This window comes from Canis lupus, chromosome 26 (assembly GCF_003254725.2).
Source record: "Canis lupus dingo isolate Sandy chromosome 26, ASM325472v2, whole genome shotgun sequence".
Taxonomy (NCBI): Eukaryota; Metazoa; Chordata; class Mammalia; order Carnivora; family Canidae; genus Canis; species Canis lupus.
This window is the reverse complement of record NC_064268.1, coordinates 14339560-14357234: the sequence shown is the minus strand read 5'-3', so window position 1 is coordinate 14357234 and position 17675 is coordinate 14339560. Positions and strand designations below refer to the sequence as shown.

General features: G+C 47.6%; 1 protein-coding gene across 14 annotated transcripts in view; it reads left to right on the top strand.

The window, feature by feature from the left end:
- KSR2 (kinase suppressor of ras 2) overlaps positions 1-17675 on the top strand; it is a 442470-nt gene that overhangs the window by 409085 nt on the left and 15710 nt on the right. For all 14 annotated transcript variants that reach the window (XR_007406266.1, XM_049102042.1, XM_049102049.1 and 11 more), the window contains 2 exons: positions 12946-13042; positions 14026-14159. Coding sequence is in view for 13 of the 14 variants with exons in the window: in XM_049102042.1 (XP_048957999.1) it covers positions 12946-13042; positions 14026-14159 (231 nt within the window). In the remaining variant the exon portion in view is untranslated. The remainder of the gene's footprint in view (positions 1-12945; positions 13043-14025; positions 14160-17675) is intronic.

Here is a 17675-nt window from a genome sequence, read left to right as displayed (position 1 = left end):
AACCTGAACTCCCAGTTTTCAGACAAAGAATCCATGGTTTTATAGGAGTATGTCAAAGGCCAAGGGAAATGTAAACACAGAGAGCTTTCTGAGAGGTGAGAGGCTTTGGCACTTCTGCATGGTCATATCTCCCAGGCTCTCCCGACACCAGTCACAAAAACATACCCAGGGATAGACATAGATGAACACATAAATGCAAAGATGCCCCCACACATGTATGCATGGCTACACGAACATGCACGCATGCATGTCCTACCTCATTGCACCATATGCACACACAGATTCACTCACATGTGTACACATGTATTCATGAACACATAAACATATGCACACAGAGAAGAGCACGGGCATCCATAGAAGCAAGAATGTGTACATACATATGGGTACACACAGACATGTGTCATGCCTGTGGCTTTTGACTCAGCTACAGTGATCCATCGTGTGGCAGCAAAGGATCCGTGATTTCCTCTGCGGTGGCCCTGTGAGAGCCAGTGATCTGTAAGGAAGATATTCTAAAGCAATTTGGGATTTGCCTCACTTGGATGAACATTTGTCCTGCTCATCTACTGCCCAGGGGCCGCCAGGGAGGGCTCCAGTGGGGGAACAAGATGTCTCGTTAAGCTCTAATTCTAGTAGCCCTATTTCTGTTGGCCCATCCCAGTTTCTTAGAGCAAGGCTGAGTACACATCTTCTGTAGAGTCAGACAGTAAATATTTTTTAAATTAAAAAAATTTTTACTTATCTTTTTCAGACAGTAAATATTCTTAGCTTTGCCAGAGTCTGTTACAAGTACGCAACTCTGCCATTACAGCAAGAAAGCCTCCATAGACAATGTGCAAACAAGGGTGTGGCAGTGTTCCAATAAAACAGTGTTTACTGGGTACTTGGTCTCTTAAGCCTGTGTATCTACACTTTTTCAAATTCTTTGTGAACTCCTAACCTAGAGCAGTGTCAACAACGAGCTTGTTGGATGTGTGCTGGGGTGTCCCATTCTCAAGGAAAGGGAGAAGCAGCAGAAAGGGAGCTTTGGGCAAGCCGATCCTGTTGCCACATCTTGGCCATGAAGGATCCTGGACAAGTCATTCATTCCCTTGAGCCTTTGCTTCCTCATTGGAAAAGTAGGAAGATGAACTGTTCCCCCACAGGGCTCTGGTGAGGCTTATGTTGGGAGCTTGAAAAATGTTGGCTCCCTCAGCCCTCAGCCCTACTCTTTCTATTCCCCAAAGAGGCCATGTAGCTTAGTGGCTGAGAACAAGACGCTGGTGTCAGACAGACAACGGGGGCGGGTAGCCAGTTCTGCTCCGTAGGTGTCCTCTACATGAGCTGAGCCAGAGACTTGACCTCTCTGGGTCTCAGTTTTCCCATCTGAAATAGCTATTGCACTTCCCTAATAAGGTTGAAGTCAGGAGTGCATCTGTTTGTGACCTTTGAACGACACAGGTTTGAACCACAATTTCATTTATATACAGATTTGCTTCTAGAAATACAGTATAACAGAGGTATTTTCTTTATGGTTCTCTTGATACTTTCTGTCTAGCTCACCTTATTGTGAGAATACATATATAATGTATACAGCATACAAAATATGTGTTCGTCGACTTTATGTGATCTGTAAGGCATCTGGTCTGTTAAGTTTTGGGGGGGAGTCCAAAGTTACATGGGGTTTTCAACCATGTGGGGAGTTGGTGCCCCTGACTGCCGTGTCGTTCAAGGGTCAACTGTAAATAAGATCATTCATGTCAACCTCTTATCAGAGTGCTCGTGGGAAGGTTCTCAGTGAATGATATTGATGAGTTTTTTTCACTTCTGTCTTTTTTTTTTTTATTGGAGTTCTATTTGCCAACATATAGCATAACACCCAGTGCTCATCCCATCAAGTGCCCCCCTCAGTGTCCGTCATATTGATGATTCTTAGGAGGCAGCATGGCTCTGAGGCTGCAAATGCAGAATTTAGCCTCAGGCAGATCTGGAGGTTCAAGCCTGGCTGTACCACTTGAAGCACCACCTTGGGAAATTCTACTTTCCTCTGCATTTTGGTATCCCCATTTCTTCCATGAAGGAGATGGACCCAGTGATCTATAACACTAGTTTATAGCCTGAATTCTAGAACTTTCTATACATGTTTTCTTACATCATGGCCAGGTAGGTGCCACATTGAGGTCCATCTCCTGGGAAGGTGGACTCTCCCGTCCCCCTGCTGCTACCCCTCCCCACCTCACCATCTCCCTCTACCCACTTGGGTGGTGGGCCCCATAGGCAGAAAGGACACAGCAGTTTGTGGGGTGATGCATATAACTCATTGTCTGCTCCTCCTCCTCCTACCAGACACACAGTTATTTTTAAAAATCAGGTCATTGACTCTGCCCTCTTCATTAAGAATTGAACTTTTCCAGGGAGAGAGCGCTGTTGGGGTTTTCAGGTAAGGACCAGTCACTTGCTGCATGCTCAGAATGTGCTAAGGCCTGTGCAGAGGACAAGGCGCAAAAAAATGCTTCCTGCCTTGAAAGAGTCACAGCTGGACAGCCTTCCGAGCAAGGCCAAGGCTGAGCTGCTTGGAGCATGGATGCAGTTCATGCATTCAGCTACCTGCCCCCATCCTCATTTTAGTCTGTGGCCAGCTCAGTATTTTCCAAACTGTCTATAGGATAAACATGCATGTGGTTTCATTGCAGTCTGACTCAGAGGTGCCTTTTCCCCCTTTTTCTCTCGTTTTACAAAAGTAACGTGTTTATTGGGAGAAAAAATGAGAAAAGAGAGATAAGCAGCAAAGGAAAAAAAAAAAACTTGTAAAGCTCTAAATCCCACTACCTGGAAATAACCCTGCTGACACCTTGGAGTCTGTCCTCTCTGGATTTTTAGTGTGTATAAATTAGGTGGTATGCATATACATTTTTTAAATGGTAGTTAAGTTTACTGTTCAGCTTTTAAAATATATATATGGTCTGGTCAGGGAGCAGCAAGAACTGATGTGTTATGCGATCCAGCTCTGGAAGGCAGGGCCAGCGGTCTGTGTGGTCTTTTGGTACCTTGCGCAGACAGGGAAGAGGCTGCATGCTTCATCAGTGACTTACCCTGGCTTGGCCCTGGGTCTGTTTCATGTGCTAAGCCAGGAAGAAGGATCTGCCCTGGCACTAAACACAGCTCTTCCAGCTACAGTGGGTGATGGGAAGAAGGAAGGTGGTAGGAACCATGTGTTGGTTCATTCACTTGTCCTAGGAGCATTTCTGGAATTCCTCCCCTGGGCCTGGCTCAGCTACATGCTGTAGGGGTGCATCCAAGAGCTCTAAAGACCCCCTCAAATGGTCCACCCCTATTCGGCCTGCCGTGATTATCTCCAGGTGGTGGCTAGGAATTCACAAACAGAAACAGCAAGTGGACTGTCAGGCCAGACTTGGGCTGGCCCTGAATTTAGAGGGTTGAACGATGGTTGAGCTGGGGGGTTGAGGGGGAAAGGGTGTCTCAGCTGAGCTCAGTGGATGAAGTTTCTTAGAAGTTGGGCCATCCTGTGTGGGTTCAGCTCACTCCTCTTGGCCAAATCATTTTTTCCCAAGGGATCTTCTAAAATCCTGGAAAGGTGTGGTGCTTTCAGACCTGGACTCAAATCCAGAGCCTGTCACCTACTGAGTGTGGGACCTGGGGCTGGTGCCATAACCCTCCTGCACATGAATTGCCTTGTTTGTAATCTAGAGGCCTGAGAAGTGCTTAGCTCAGTGCCTTGTCACAGAGAGCCACGTAACAGAGACCATTGTTCCATCTTGTCTCATTTCCAAGCAGTGCCAGTTAGTTCCTTCTCAAACTAGGGGCAGAGGCCACACACATACTCACACGATGCATAAGCAACTCCTTTCCGTCCTCAGCCCACCTCACAGGTCACAGAGCACTGTGAGTTCCAGAGGTTTCCAGTAGCCTGCCTGAGATCACACAGCCAGGAAGGGGCAGACTTTTATCCCAAGCGGTTCTGATTCTGAAATGTGTTCTCCTATCCAAGCTGGCTTACTGCCTCTGTCTCCCATCCCTGCAATGCGAAGAACCCTACCCACTTTAGAGAGCTCTTTGAAGCATTGAATGCGAGGATCCCTGGAAACCTTTTGCCTCTGTCCTGGTCCCCTGGCCAGCCTTCAGGAGATGCTCATCATCCTGAACAAGATGGTGCCTGCCCTTCTTGGAGAGATGAGACTGGTTGGGGGGGTTGGGTGGGCACGTGGGGAAAAGTTGCCAGAAAGCCATGTAGTCTTTGCCATAAGACAGCATGATGTGGCAGGAAGGGGGGCACCCTTCTCAGGAGGGGTCCTGAGATGCCAGCCTGACCACTTATGAATGGAGGCACCCACCTCCCTCTTCTCCGTCTCTCTGACCCCATGTTAGTTTCTCCATTGTCCTACTTAGAATTATTCTATTTGCTACTGTCTGTTCCTCCATGAGCGTGTCAGTTTCCTGAAAACAAGGATATGACCCTTTTTGTCCTATCACTGTGCATAGGACAGGAGAGAGGGGTTTGCAGGTACAGGGATTACATGAGGTTTTCCCAGAGGGGAGGACAGGTACTGCTCGCCCCACATAGCATTGAATCATGGAGGGTGAGACCCCCCCCCCTTTTCTTCTTCTATTCTCTTTCCATCCTCCTGGTGACATAAAGGAGAAAGTTTCCACCCAAAGCTAGCATCCAACACCTTCTTAACCTTGACTTGCTAAATTTCTTTTTGTAAAAATCCAAAAAAAAAAAAAAAAAAAAAAACAAAGAAGGGGCCTCAAGATCAGACCATTTGGCAGGCCACAGTACCCAGCTAGGATTTCGTTTTGTTTAACGTGTTGGCTTTCACCATGCTTACTTTTACATTTATCTGAGGCTAGAGATACTGGCTTTCTACCTGGCAGTGATAGAAGATAATGATAAACATTTCTTTAAATACACATTTTTTTTCTAGGAAGTGCACCAAAATGAAATTATTAGCAAGCGATAAATAATGCAAGGTGGCCCATCTGGCAGAAATCTTAAGGTGGTTCTGGAATGATCACCATGAGATACACGTCTGACACTTAGGAGATGATTTTTAAAAAACCAATATGCTTCAGAGTTAGGGAGGATCAGGTCCTGGAATGTTTTAGGACAAGGTCAAAAGGAACAGGTCTCAGATGGCAGCTGGACCACGCAATGTGACGCAATGTGACCGGAGAGAGGGGGACCATCTAGGCTACCATTTCCTGAAAGTGCTTCCTGTAGTGAGCTAAAGGCTCCAGTTTCCCCCACTGGCTGCCTGTGCCCTTGGAGCACTCCTACCCTTGTGAAGCCCAGAACCACCAAGAGCAGGATGTCACCAGATACCCAGAAGCCTGAGGTCACAGTCAGGGGCAGGAGGGCTCACTAATTGGCACAACCCTGTCTCCATACTGGAAGGACTCAGAGCAGCAGCCTCTGCACTTAGCAAAATTGGATCCAGCCCTGGAGAGAAAGATCCAGTAAGGTAGGGTCTAAGCTTCCTTTTTCCCTCCCTACTTCTCGAAGCTTTTCAGCAATATCAGAAGCTGGAAAGGGGGTGTGTGCATTAGCAAAAAGTAAGCCCCGCTTTCCTGGGCAGCTAGGCTCCTGCTCTACACGGTCCAGTATCTGGCAGGACACCATCCTCTTTCTGTCTGGCTGGGACACGAGCCTTCTGCCACCAACCCCTTACTAAATGGAACTCTATAACTCTTCATTTCCTGGACGCACGTCGGGTTAAGCAGGTGGCAAACAGCTGGCATTTCTCACTTGCTTTCTGGCGTTTCCCATTTTTAATAGGAAGCTAACCTGGCATTTTTTATTAGAAAGCCCCAGAGTCCCAAGGTTTAATATCTTCAGTGTTAGATTCATGAACGACTTGGAAGTTAAAAGCTTGCCTGCGGCTGGAATTTGATGGAGGATGCAACTTGTCGCTTGAAATGTGATTTATTTGCTCAAGGGAAGGGGGGAGGAGACGGGCAGTTAAGTGGGTTTGGAGTTTTGAGTGGTGGGTGATGCTTAGAAGTAAGTGAACAAGCAAAGGGTTGTAAATCCCTTCTGACAGAATAGAGTGTTTTTAAAATAACAGCTGACTTTGAAACCCATTGCCTTAGGGACTCAAATCAGACAGAGCTAAGAAGGATGGTTTTCACCCAACTGTTTTTTTTTTTTATTATTTGGAAGATCAGCACTTGAGGGGGGGGGGGGCAGGCCCTGGGAGATGTTCTCTAGAGCCCAGCCATATGGCCTTTGCTGTAGTACTCAAGTGTACCCTACCTCAGGGCCTTTGCACTGGCTGGTGTCTGAGCCTGGAACTCTCTTCCTCAAGATCTTCATGTGGCTGGCTTCTTTCTTCGTTCAGCTCTTGGCATGAATATCACCTCCCCTGAGAGACTTACCCTGACCATCCTTGCTAAAGTAGCCCCCAGCTCCATCACTCTCTGTCCAGTAAATCTATTTATTCTCTCCTTAGCCCCTGTGCCTCTCTGAACATCTCATCTATCTGCTTGGTTTACTTATTTATTGCCCAATGTCTCCCCTGGCCAACCAGCCCCATGAGATTAAGGACTGGTCCTATCTTGCATATACCCACAACAGTATCACCTACCCCTAGAATGCTACCGTGCCCACAATGGCACTCACTAAATGGGGGGTGAGTGTAGCTGATTATCTCTGGGCCTCAGTAAAATGAGATTGGTCTTGAGCAGTGGATCTCAAAGTGGGGTGTCTGGACCACTAGCATTTTAGCATTACCTGGGAACTTGTTCAAGATGCAAATTCTCTGCCCTAGAATCAGAATTTCTCAGGATGGGGCCATCTTTTTTTAACAAGCTCTTCCAGGGAATTCTGAGTACATTTAGGTTTGCCAGCCACTGGCCTCATGCTTAAACAACTATGAGGTCTAGACAGGTGTAACTTGTAGGAAGGGGAGCAGGTGTGGCAGAGGAGAACATGCATGCCAGGTCTAGGACATTCCAGTTTAAGACCAGGCATATCTGAAAGCCCAACAGCCCCCTCCAAAACCAACGGACCATCTGTTACCCTCAACTAGAGGCCCTTAGAGCTCACAAAATAAAGCCCGGAGAGACGAAGACAGACCCTTGAGAAGTTTCTGTTTAATTGGATGTGATGTTCTGGTGGCGATCTCACTCCCTGGAATACTGAAAGAGGAGGTCTGGCCATGTGAGGCAGCCCGAGGCATTGCATGCATTCATTCCTTCAGAACCTTCTGTGTAGTGGGAGTACAGGTGCGGCCAGATTGACCTAGACCCTGCCTTCATGGAGCATAGTCTAGAGGAGGAGACAGCCTGTCATCAAAGATTCCATGCAACAAGCGTATGATTCCAACCAGGACAAGTGTTGCAGAGATGAAGTCCATGGTGCTGCAGGGACCTACTGGGGAGGAGGGAACTAGTTGGGGAGGCCAGGGGAGGCTTTCAAGGACGCATGGGGAGAGCTGAGGGAACAGCACATGCAAAGGCCTTGAGGTAAGCATGTGTGGCTGGAGCTCAGTGAGCAAAGGGAAAAATCCCAACAAGAAAGGGGTGGGGCCAGTCTGTGTAGCACCTGTGGGCACTGGTGGAGTTGGGTCTGTATCCAGAGAGCACTGCGGGGAGTGGGAACAGGGGGCGGGGCGCAGAGTTGGGGGGCACACACTGTAGCAGGGAATGGCCAGGTCTGCTTTGTATTTTGACACGGCCTCTCAGCATGCTGGATAAAGACCAAATCAGGGAAGCCAGAGAGGCAGTCAGGGGCAGTTGTGGCCACCTACGCAAGAAAGTAGTAGTATTTGCAATAATATCAGCAGTAATATTATTAGCAGCGATCTGAGCTGCTGGAAGGAGTACATGTTCCGGCCAGATGCTGGGCCAAGCGTTGTACCTGCATGACCTCATTTCAACCTCATGCCCTCCTGCCAGGCGGTATGTACGTGCTGCCCACTGGATTTGTTTCCTATAGCTGCCATCTGTATCTTGCAGTTCTAGAGGTCACCAGTCTAAAATGGGCCTCACAGGGCCAAGATCAAGGTGGCAGCTCTATTACATCCTGGAGGCTCCACAGCAGAATCTGTTCCTTTCTCTAGCTTTTAGAAGCGACCTTCATCCTTTGGCTTATGGACCTTCTCCATCTTCACAGCCAGCGATGGCTGGTTGAGTCCTTCCTCCGTACTCTAATCTCTCTCTGACTCTTTTTTGCCTCCTTCTTCACTTTAAGGGCCCTTGTGATGACACTGGACCAACCCAGAAAACCCAGGATAATCCCCCACCCACCCCCCACACTGAAAAAGTCTTAATTTAATCACCTCTGCAAAGTTCCTTTTGCCATGTAAGGGACAGAGTCACTGTTTCTGAGGATTAGGATGTAGACGTCTTTGGGGGATCACTGTTTGCCGACCACACTCACAGTTACAGATGGGGACACTGTGCCTGGATCAGTCTCCAAGGCCATGTGGACTTGGAGGTGGCAAAGCTGGACTGGGAGCCGATCTGTCAGTCGGAGGAGGAGGTAGCCCCCAGGCACATATCCCCCTGCCTGGTTCATTCACACAGGCCTGGGTCCCCAGATTTGGTGCTAAGGGGTTTGGAGGAGAGAAGTGAAGTGGCTGCCTCAACATCTTGATTTCTCTCCCAGTCACTGTTTTTGGTAGAAAGTAGCCAGTTTGGACAGAGGTCCTTGATAAGCCTTGTAGATGGTTTTATCTTATTGTTTCTAGCAATCCTCTTTTAGGCTGGTTTGTAACAAGCATCTCACACATGCAGTGCCATCCTGGCCAGAAGGCTCACTGTTACCTGGGACATGGGTTCAAAGGTCAGAACTGTGTGAATGAGTTACCTGGGGTCAAGGCTGGGGAGACCTATCAGCCTGCAGATAAAGTGGGAAATGTCCCATCCTTGTTTCTCTTTTTGGAGAAATGTGATCCTTGCGCAGAGAGATACTGAGAGGGGAATGTGTGTATGTGTGTATGTGTGTGTGTGTGTCCACATGTGCATGCTTACCGCCCCAGAACCTAGAGAGGTACTAACTACATCCTGAAGCCACTAAAACATCTTCTCCTGACCTCCAGACTGACTGCTACCAAGGCCAGCGGCCTCATTAATCTTTATTGCCTTAGTAGCAACATTATGGCTACTATTCACTGAGAGTGTACGACGTGCTAGAGTCTCAGAAAAAGTCATGGAGCAGAAGATGGGAGTCAAAGAGCGTAAGCTCTGGATCCAGGTTGCCTGGGTTCAAATCCTAGCTCCACTTAAACTCTCTGAGCCTCAGTTTCCTTCTCTGTAAAACATGGCTGATCCAAGACTTCAATAAATCCAAGATGCCATCAGTCACAACATGGACCATGTATTCATGAACTATAAAGAATACAGTGAGAGCAAAACTGTTACCTGTTCGTGAATAAGATGCATTCTGATTTTAGAGATGTTAAGTTTCAAGGAAATGCACATCTTAGGATCCATGAAAAACAGAAAGAACACTCACCGTGTGGGTCTGTTGTGCGTAGACTGGCACCTGGCACATAGAAAGGGCTCATGCACGTTAGCTGGTGTTATTACTATTACCCCCATTTTACAGATGAGGAAACTGAGATCAAAGTCACTTCCCAAGGTCACCCAGCAAGTAGTAAATGGTAGAGTCAGATTTGGATTCCCTTGCCTGCATGCCTCTTAAATGGTCCCAAAATCATATCCACACCACGGAGGAGATGAGAGAAAGATCAGGAAAAGGCTGACACCATCTCTGTATGTCTGTGAGCAGGTCTTCCACCCCTCTGGGTCTCCATATCCTCATCTGTGGGAATGGGCCAGTGGTGTCAACCCTGCAGCGTTGCTGGGAGGATTTGTGAAAGTGAATAGGTCCCACACACATGCTCAGTAAACCTTCATCCTTTATTCCGTTCCCTTCCCACCTCCTACCGTACAAGCAGCTTTTTGGGCACCGCCTTTAGCCACAGAAACCCCAAGCTCAGAGCAGTTGCCAAAGATACTTGGACTGACTTGCCTGGAGTATCCAAGCCTCAACCGCCCTGGACACCTGCCTGATGTCTGCTCCGGCTTAGAGCTCAGCCTTCTCCCTGCACCTGCTCTCCAGCTCAGCCCTGATGCACACCTGGCAGGCACAGCCAGGCCAGGAGCCCCTAACTCCTCTGCAGACACTGCCTCTCGGACTGTACTGCTTGGAAGCAGATACCTGGGGTATCCGTGTTGGTTTAGATCCTCTGGTAAATTTCTACACGGTGAATTGTTCATCCTTGCCTGTTTGTCGAAAGCAAGACTATCTGGCAAAGTGTCCAGATCCTAAGAGCACAACCTGCTGAATTTCCACTAAATTCACACTCCAGTACCGGTACCCAAATCAAAACAGAACATTGCCTGCGCCACCCCTCCCACCCCACACCCCCCTCATTCTCTCTCAAGCCTCCCAGTCCCCAACTGTCAGCACTGCACAGACTTCTAGCACTTGGATCAGTTTTGTCTGCTTTTGCACTTTATATACATGAAATCATTCAGTGTGAGTATTGTGTGCCTGGCTTCTCTGGTTCAATGTTGCATTTATGATTTTTGCCATTAGCAATAGTTTATGGTTATACAGTACAAATATATACATATTGTTATATGGCTACATCACAATCTATCCACCTTTGTTGATGAATACTTGGATTGGCTCCGGTGTGGGGCTGTAATGAATGGGCTGTTACTAATGTGGTAGTACATTCTGGTGTATCTGTGGGTGAATGTGAGTATGCATGCCTGTTGCCTATATACTTAGGGGAGGAATTGCTGATCGTGGGTTATTTGTATCTTTCACGTTGGTAGCCGTGCCAAGCTGTGATCGTGCAAATTTACATACCACCAGTCTGTGTTGGTTTCTCCAGCAGCCCCAGAAACCACAGGGTAGTGAGAGAAGCAAAGGTTTCAGCAGCTGCTCCTAGAGAGAAAGATGTGAGCAGGGAAAGATGGGATGGATATTTGAAGCCTGCGACTTGTATGCAGTTATTCTGGGAAGGAGAGTCTGGGAATCCGGGAGCCTATTGCAATGATTTGCTCTGTGGGGACAGTATTTTCTGGGCTCTGGCCTGTAATGAGTGTAGGTGGCTGTTCAAGAACTGAGTATCCAGGGGAGAGAATCCACCCACGGTCCCCACCATCCCCAATATTTAAATGTCAATATGGTTTAATTGGCTGCACAGCCCACTGTCTCCCCGTCTCCTGCAGCAGCCACAGCAAATGTACCCTAGGACAGCAACAACAGGGGACAGCCTTGAGTCACCGTTGCTGCCACCTGCCAGCTTACTGGGTGACCTTGGACAGGTTAATCAGACTCCCTGGGAGTCAGCTTCCCTAAGAATCTCACCTTAAGGAGATAAAGAAACACATCTTAGTCAAAGATCATGGGTAGCATTTGGGATGGGTGGATGGGTGAATACGTAGCTGGGTAGATAGGTAGAAATATAATAGATGGACAAACAGATGTGATGCGTGTATAAATATACTACACATATTTGCACAAGGATGTGCGTGCATTTGCCATTTTATTGATCATTTGCCACCTCTCCTAACAGCCCGCATTTTGTGAGTACTTAATATGCGTCAAGCACGGAGAGATGCCTGTACTTTTACACACCTGATTTCATGTGATTCTCTTTAACAATCTCGTAAGGCAGGAACTATTTACCCCCTTTTACAGATAATGAAAATGAAGCTCAAAGAGGTTAACTCATCTGCCTGGGGTCACACAGCCACTAATGACAAACCAGGATTCTAAACCACAGAGTTTGACTAGACCTCGGTTCTAACTGCTTTGCTACACTTTCCACCACATGCCTTCTCTCATTCAGTTCTCACAGTGACTCTACAAGGGTAGGTATTCTCTTTGATAGCTAAGGAAACCGAGGTCCAGAGAGGTTAAGTAACCCATCCAAAGACACACAGTAAGAAGCCGAGCTGGGATCCAAACTGAGGTCCCTCTGCCACAGTTCTAGCTCCAACCACATTTTCTCAGCTAAGTCTTGCAGGTGACAAAGGCTCAAACAATACTAAAGGAGGGACTGAGAGTCTTTTAGCAATTAACTCCTAGATTAAAAGAAAAATTCAAGCCATTATTTTGACACAAGATGGAACGTGAACTTTCCTAATACCATCCCTCCCTCTTTCGGCCAACACAGGATACTATGAGCCAGACGTGGTGCTAAGGGCTGGGGATGAGGTGGGGAATCTAGAGTTCATTCATTCACTCACTCATTCGGTGACCACGTACTGAGTGTCTGTTGTTGCGTGCCAGGAACTGAGCCCGCTGCAGAGAGGACAGACGGATGGGCATGCAGGCAACTAAATGAGGAGGTGTTACTGTCACTGCATTAATGTCCTTTGTCATCTTTTTATTTATCTTAAACATTGGTCCTCAAAATGAATTCAATGAGGCTGAAAAGGTTTGAAAAGCCCTCTATGTAGAATGTAGACAGGCATCTGGTTTGGGGGGAAGAGCATTGATGTTGACAGGCCACCGTCTGAAGGCTTGAATGCATCATTGGCCAATGGTACTTGGTGGATGTGAGCCACCATTCTGCTGGTGTTTTATCACTGTCCCCCCACCTCAGCAGCTTCTGGAGAGTGGGAGCAGCTGGGACGAGTGGCTGGCAGAGTGATAAGTGGTGTCTGAGGACCCCAGAAGTTTCTGGTTTATGTGCAACTTTCCTTCTGTGCAACCCTAGGACAGATGGAACTCGGGCCTGGGTTAGATTCTGTAGGTATCCTATGATGCCGGGGTCGGGGGGGCGGTGTTGGTGATGAACCCAAAGAACTTGCCCCTGATCTGCATCCCAGAACCAGGTCTGAGGTCCAGTTACAGGCTCATTATCCAATAGGCAAACTAGGGGCACATCCAGTCTTATTTGTCACATCTAACAACTACTGTGGGTCACTCTCACCGGAACAACTGCCAATCATTTATTTTGTCCTTTTGCTTTCCAGCCTCTGTAAGGGACGGACGCTCTATTCTGTGGTGAGGGATGCCAAAATCGTCTTGGATGTCAACAAAACGAGGCAGATTGCCCAAGAAATTGTGAAGGTACCACAGGGTCTGGGGCTCCCTCCTGAGATGCATGGTTTATCTTCAGATCAACAGTCTGGATTAAAAAAAAAATTTAAATTTGACCTAAAAAATACCACACTGCAAGTGAAGAAGAGTTTTGCCCAGATGTCACCATTAGGGTTGGTCTCCTGATGTTTGACTTCCATCTGGTGCCTCATTGTCATGATAATTGGGCATGTACAGGGACCAGGAGAAGTTTGTGCTGCTAGATTCCCTTACCCCTCAGATGCTTGAATTCCTGTGAGTGCAAACCATCTCTCTCTCTCTCTGCAGCTGCTGGGGAAACATCCAATTGTTGCAAGTTGTTTGGGATTAAAACAAACTGGAACATCCTGTGTTTTCTGGCAGGTGCCTCGTTAGTCAGTTGACTGGGGCTTTTAGTTCCCATTTGGAAGTGTTAGGACTGAGCCGTTAGAAGAGATAAAATGTGACTGCTCATAAAGGCAAAACCCCAAAAATCTAGAGACTCACCCTTGAGTGAGACCTCCACTAGACTCTCTGTGATCTTGATCATTGGCTCATGATCCATTCTGCACTGATATGAGTTAAGTAGATATAAAACAAATCTCCTGCAGAGGAGTTATTTTTTTAAAAGAGGAAGTGTGGGGAGGTGGTTGATGGGATTCCTTTCTCCGGGAACCTCTTCTTCGTTTTTGTCTTCATTTTTTTTTTCCCCACAAGGGACATCTTCCCTTGTTTGTTCTTCAGGAAGCAGACAAGCTAGGTAAGAATAGTGGTGGTCATCCGGGGGTGGTGGCAGACATGTGTCCTGGGGACCCTGCCTGTTCCCACTTGCCATGACTTCTCTCACCCTACCTCCAAGCCTCTGTGTTTGGGCTCCCAGTGCTGCAGCTGTCCAGGACACTCTTGTTGGAAGGGCAAGGAGGGTGAACCCAAGCCAGTGTAGCAGCGAGCACTCAGGTGTTCCCTGGAAATTCCTATTTCCTTGCTTCTTGCAGGGCATGGGCTACCTCCACGCAAAGGGGATCCTTCACAAGGACCTCAAGTCAAAGAATGTCTTCTATGACAATGGCAAAGTGGTGATCACAGACTTCGGGCTCTTCAGCATTTCTGGGGTGCTGCAGGCTGGCAGGTGAGTGGCAGTAGAAGGGCATAGTGGAGTTCTTGACAGATGACACTTAGGGGTGAGAAGTCACCCAAATGACCAGTGACCTAGACTGGGTCTTGGGCCAGAGGTCATTTAGCTGAGCAGCTAAGTAGGCTATTGCTGATGCTACAGTGCTGATGCCAGGTCAAGCCATGATTCCCTGGGAGCCTGTCTTGCAAGCAGTACTTTTGAGCCCACATGCGTGTTGTTGTTTTTTTTTTCAAAGATTTTATTTATTCATGAGAGGCAGAGACACAGGCAGAGGGAGAAGCAGACTTCCTGTGGGGAGCCTGATGCAGTGCTCGATCCCAGGACCTCAGGATCACACTGAGCCAAAGGCAGATGCTCAACCACTGAGCCACCCAGGCACCCCTGAGCCCACATGCATTATTGAACACTGAGCATTCCTGAATCCTGAAAGACCTTGCCCTTGAATTTAGCTGGAAGACCCTTTGCCCTGAGTACCCACCTGGAAGTTGGAATCACCCAAGAGTCCTTGCTCAGAGTTTTCTTATGAACCAATCCATTTTAGTGCAGCAAGAGTACAGTTAAGAGATTTAAAATCTGACCCACCTGTGCCCCACCCCCACCACTTGGCTCTGCCACTTAATAAGTGTGACTTTAGTTACACAAATGGAACTTCCCTGACCTTTAGTTTCTGTGTCTGCCGGAAAAATGACAGTGTGATCATGCCTACCTCGTAGGATCATTGTGTGGATGAAATGTCACAATCAGGCGTCCAGCACAGTGCCCAGAGCATAGGAAGCACACTACACAGAGTAGTTGTTGAAATTACTATTAATTTGCATATACCTCCCCCAGTGTCACCCAGGAGAATCATTAACTATCCTTAAGTAATTAATTCTCAGGAGCCACTCACCCGAGGGCAAGCTGCCTTGAGTTGACCATGAGAAACAGCTTGATTCCAAATAAACAACCCATGATTCAGAAAGTCTGCCCTCAGTGACTTTTAATTTGAAGCTGCACGCATGCGTGCGCGCACTCACACAAACTTAAAAACCCTGCGGTTTTCTCTAATCGTGCCTTTTATAAGAGGTACCTGTCTCCTCTGGATGGCAGCCCCACACTCTTCTTTTACTACAGTTTCAGCTGCTTTGAGGTACTGATCTCTTTGAGGTCCACCCCAGGGTTCCCCCCTACCCAAAGTGAATTTCATTCAAGCTGTATAATATCTTAAATCTAAGAGCCTCCAAAAATCAGCAACACTTGATCTAGCTGCTTCTATGTGATCTAGATACAGGAAGCATAACAAAAGCATAAGTTTGTCTTCAGCTTTTACTCCACCCAAAAAAGAGTCAGTGCGGTCTCCCAAACTATCTATGGCACCTCAGATGAGAAAAGACGTAGGTAAATGAACAAAGATATCAGTGGATAGATTGGTGGAGAGAGTCCATCGAGTCAGAACCCAACAAGCCAGGAAGGCTGAACCACATTCCGTCTTCCGCTGGTCTTCCCAGCAGCACTCACAAGTGGGTTTGCTGGCAGAGAATTTGCATGTGTACACATATGTGCGCACACATATAATTTGCAAGCATGCATGCACACACATGCATGCTCACATACACATACACTCCATCCATCCATCTATCCATCCACCCATCCATCTATCCATCCAACCCCCCGGGGTTAAGAGGAAGAGAAAGCAGTTGGCAACATTACTATGCACTCAAATATTTGTGTCCAGACAAAAAGAGGTCTAGCAGATGCTTTTGTGAACCTACTTCAAGGCTCTTTAAAAAAAATCATCCAGTTGCTCCCTCCTGGAGGTGTGTCCACATACCTTCCCTTTCTCCTGGCTAGTGGATTCTCCTGAAGGTGGAGGATAAGAAGGCAGGACCTCTGATTTTCTCCCTTTTGGTTCTTGGTTTTCTAAAGCCTCAGGGTAAAGAGGAAGAAAGGAAATGGAATGACGTGAGCATCCTTTCCTTTACCTCACTCACAGGGGCCCAGTGTCAACCGGCAAGCAAGTTCAAGTCAAGGGCAAAGTGGCTGCTGGCCTTGTCCAGCCGGCACTCCCCCCACCCCCACCCCTGCCCAGCCTGGTCATAAAAACAAACCTGGGCAGTGTCAAGAGAGGCCAGGGAGTGCTCAGCGACCTCTCCCACAAAAATCCACATTTCTTGGCTGCCTACCCCCCATCAGGGATCTCCTGTGCTTGTTGTATGTTCCCTGCTACAGTTGTACATAGGACTTCAGTTTGCTCCGTAAGGGGGGCGTTTCTCTAGGAATTGCTGTAAAATTGTGGTTGGGAGTCTCTGGAGTCACTTAGTACATCTACAGCTTCAGGCAGGTCACTTAAGTGTTTTGAAGCTCTGTATCCTCATCCACAGAACAGGGATTTTATCCATCTGATCGTCGGATTAGTGGGACTGAGTGGAATGGATAACCTGGCACACGTGAGACACTCAGCGGGGGCTGCTTGCCATCCTGCTCTGGCCTCAGTCGGGACTTAGGGCATTCACAGTGCTGGGTTCCCAGCAGGGGAAGATCTGCTGGGCCTGGACAGGGGTAGGGGTTACCCTGTGAAGGGAGCATGCCCTGAACATCCAGATAGACCGCAGGGGCTTCCCTCGAGCCTGTCCCCAGCATGGCCAACATGCAGCTATTCTGCTATCGTCGGGAAAAGGTGTCATTTTTAATGCCAGCACCATCATGCCAGCCCCCCGCAGGCTGTTATTAATCATAATAATAACCATAATGAAGACAATTTGAATTTGTCACTGATGGGCCCATCGCTATGGGAACGGGACATCCCGGAGTGTCTGGGTCAGGCCTGGCATTGAGCCCCCTCCCAGGCGTGGGTCCCCTCCCATCCTGGGTTGATGGTTAGGAAGGGGCCAGCACCCCTCCTTCTGGCCTATCTTGCAATTCCAAACCTGCACTGAGCCAGCAAGTCTAGAATAGGCAGCAGAAACGGTCAGGAAGAGATCAGAACTGGGGTACTCTCCATTTGGGCCACAGCACCGCATCTCATCATACCCCCAATGGCCTGGCCATGCCTGGAGAGTGTTAGCTGGCTCAGGCCATGGCCCACCCTTCTTGAAGGATGCTCTTACTTTGGGCTCTAGGCTCAACTTCATCTCTGTGTCCTCGGGATGAAAATACATTTATAGGGCACAATTCTAATAATCATGTGGCCCCCACCAGAAAGGATTATCCAGCCCCAAAACTCCTAGAGGCTCTCTTATCAGGGTTCTATCCTTCCCCTACACATGGTCCACAAGATAACTTTAGGGATGGCATGAATAAGCATATTTCATCTTAATTTTAATGAAGATGAAAATTTAATTAAGATTAATTTAGTACTAAAAAAGTGCTAGTTCCCATATATGGTCATGTAAAGAAGTAAATGAAAAAACCCATTTGCAGTAAATAATAGTCAAGAGCAGCACTGTCCAATAGCTCTCAGCCATATAAGGCTATGTAGTTTTAACTTTAATTAAAATTAAATAAAATTAAATGTTTAATTCTTTAGCTGCA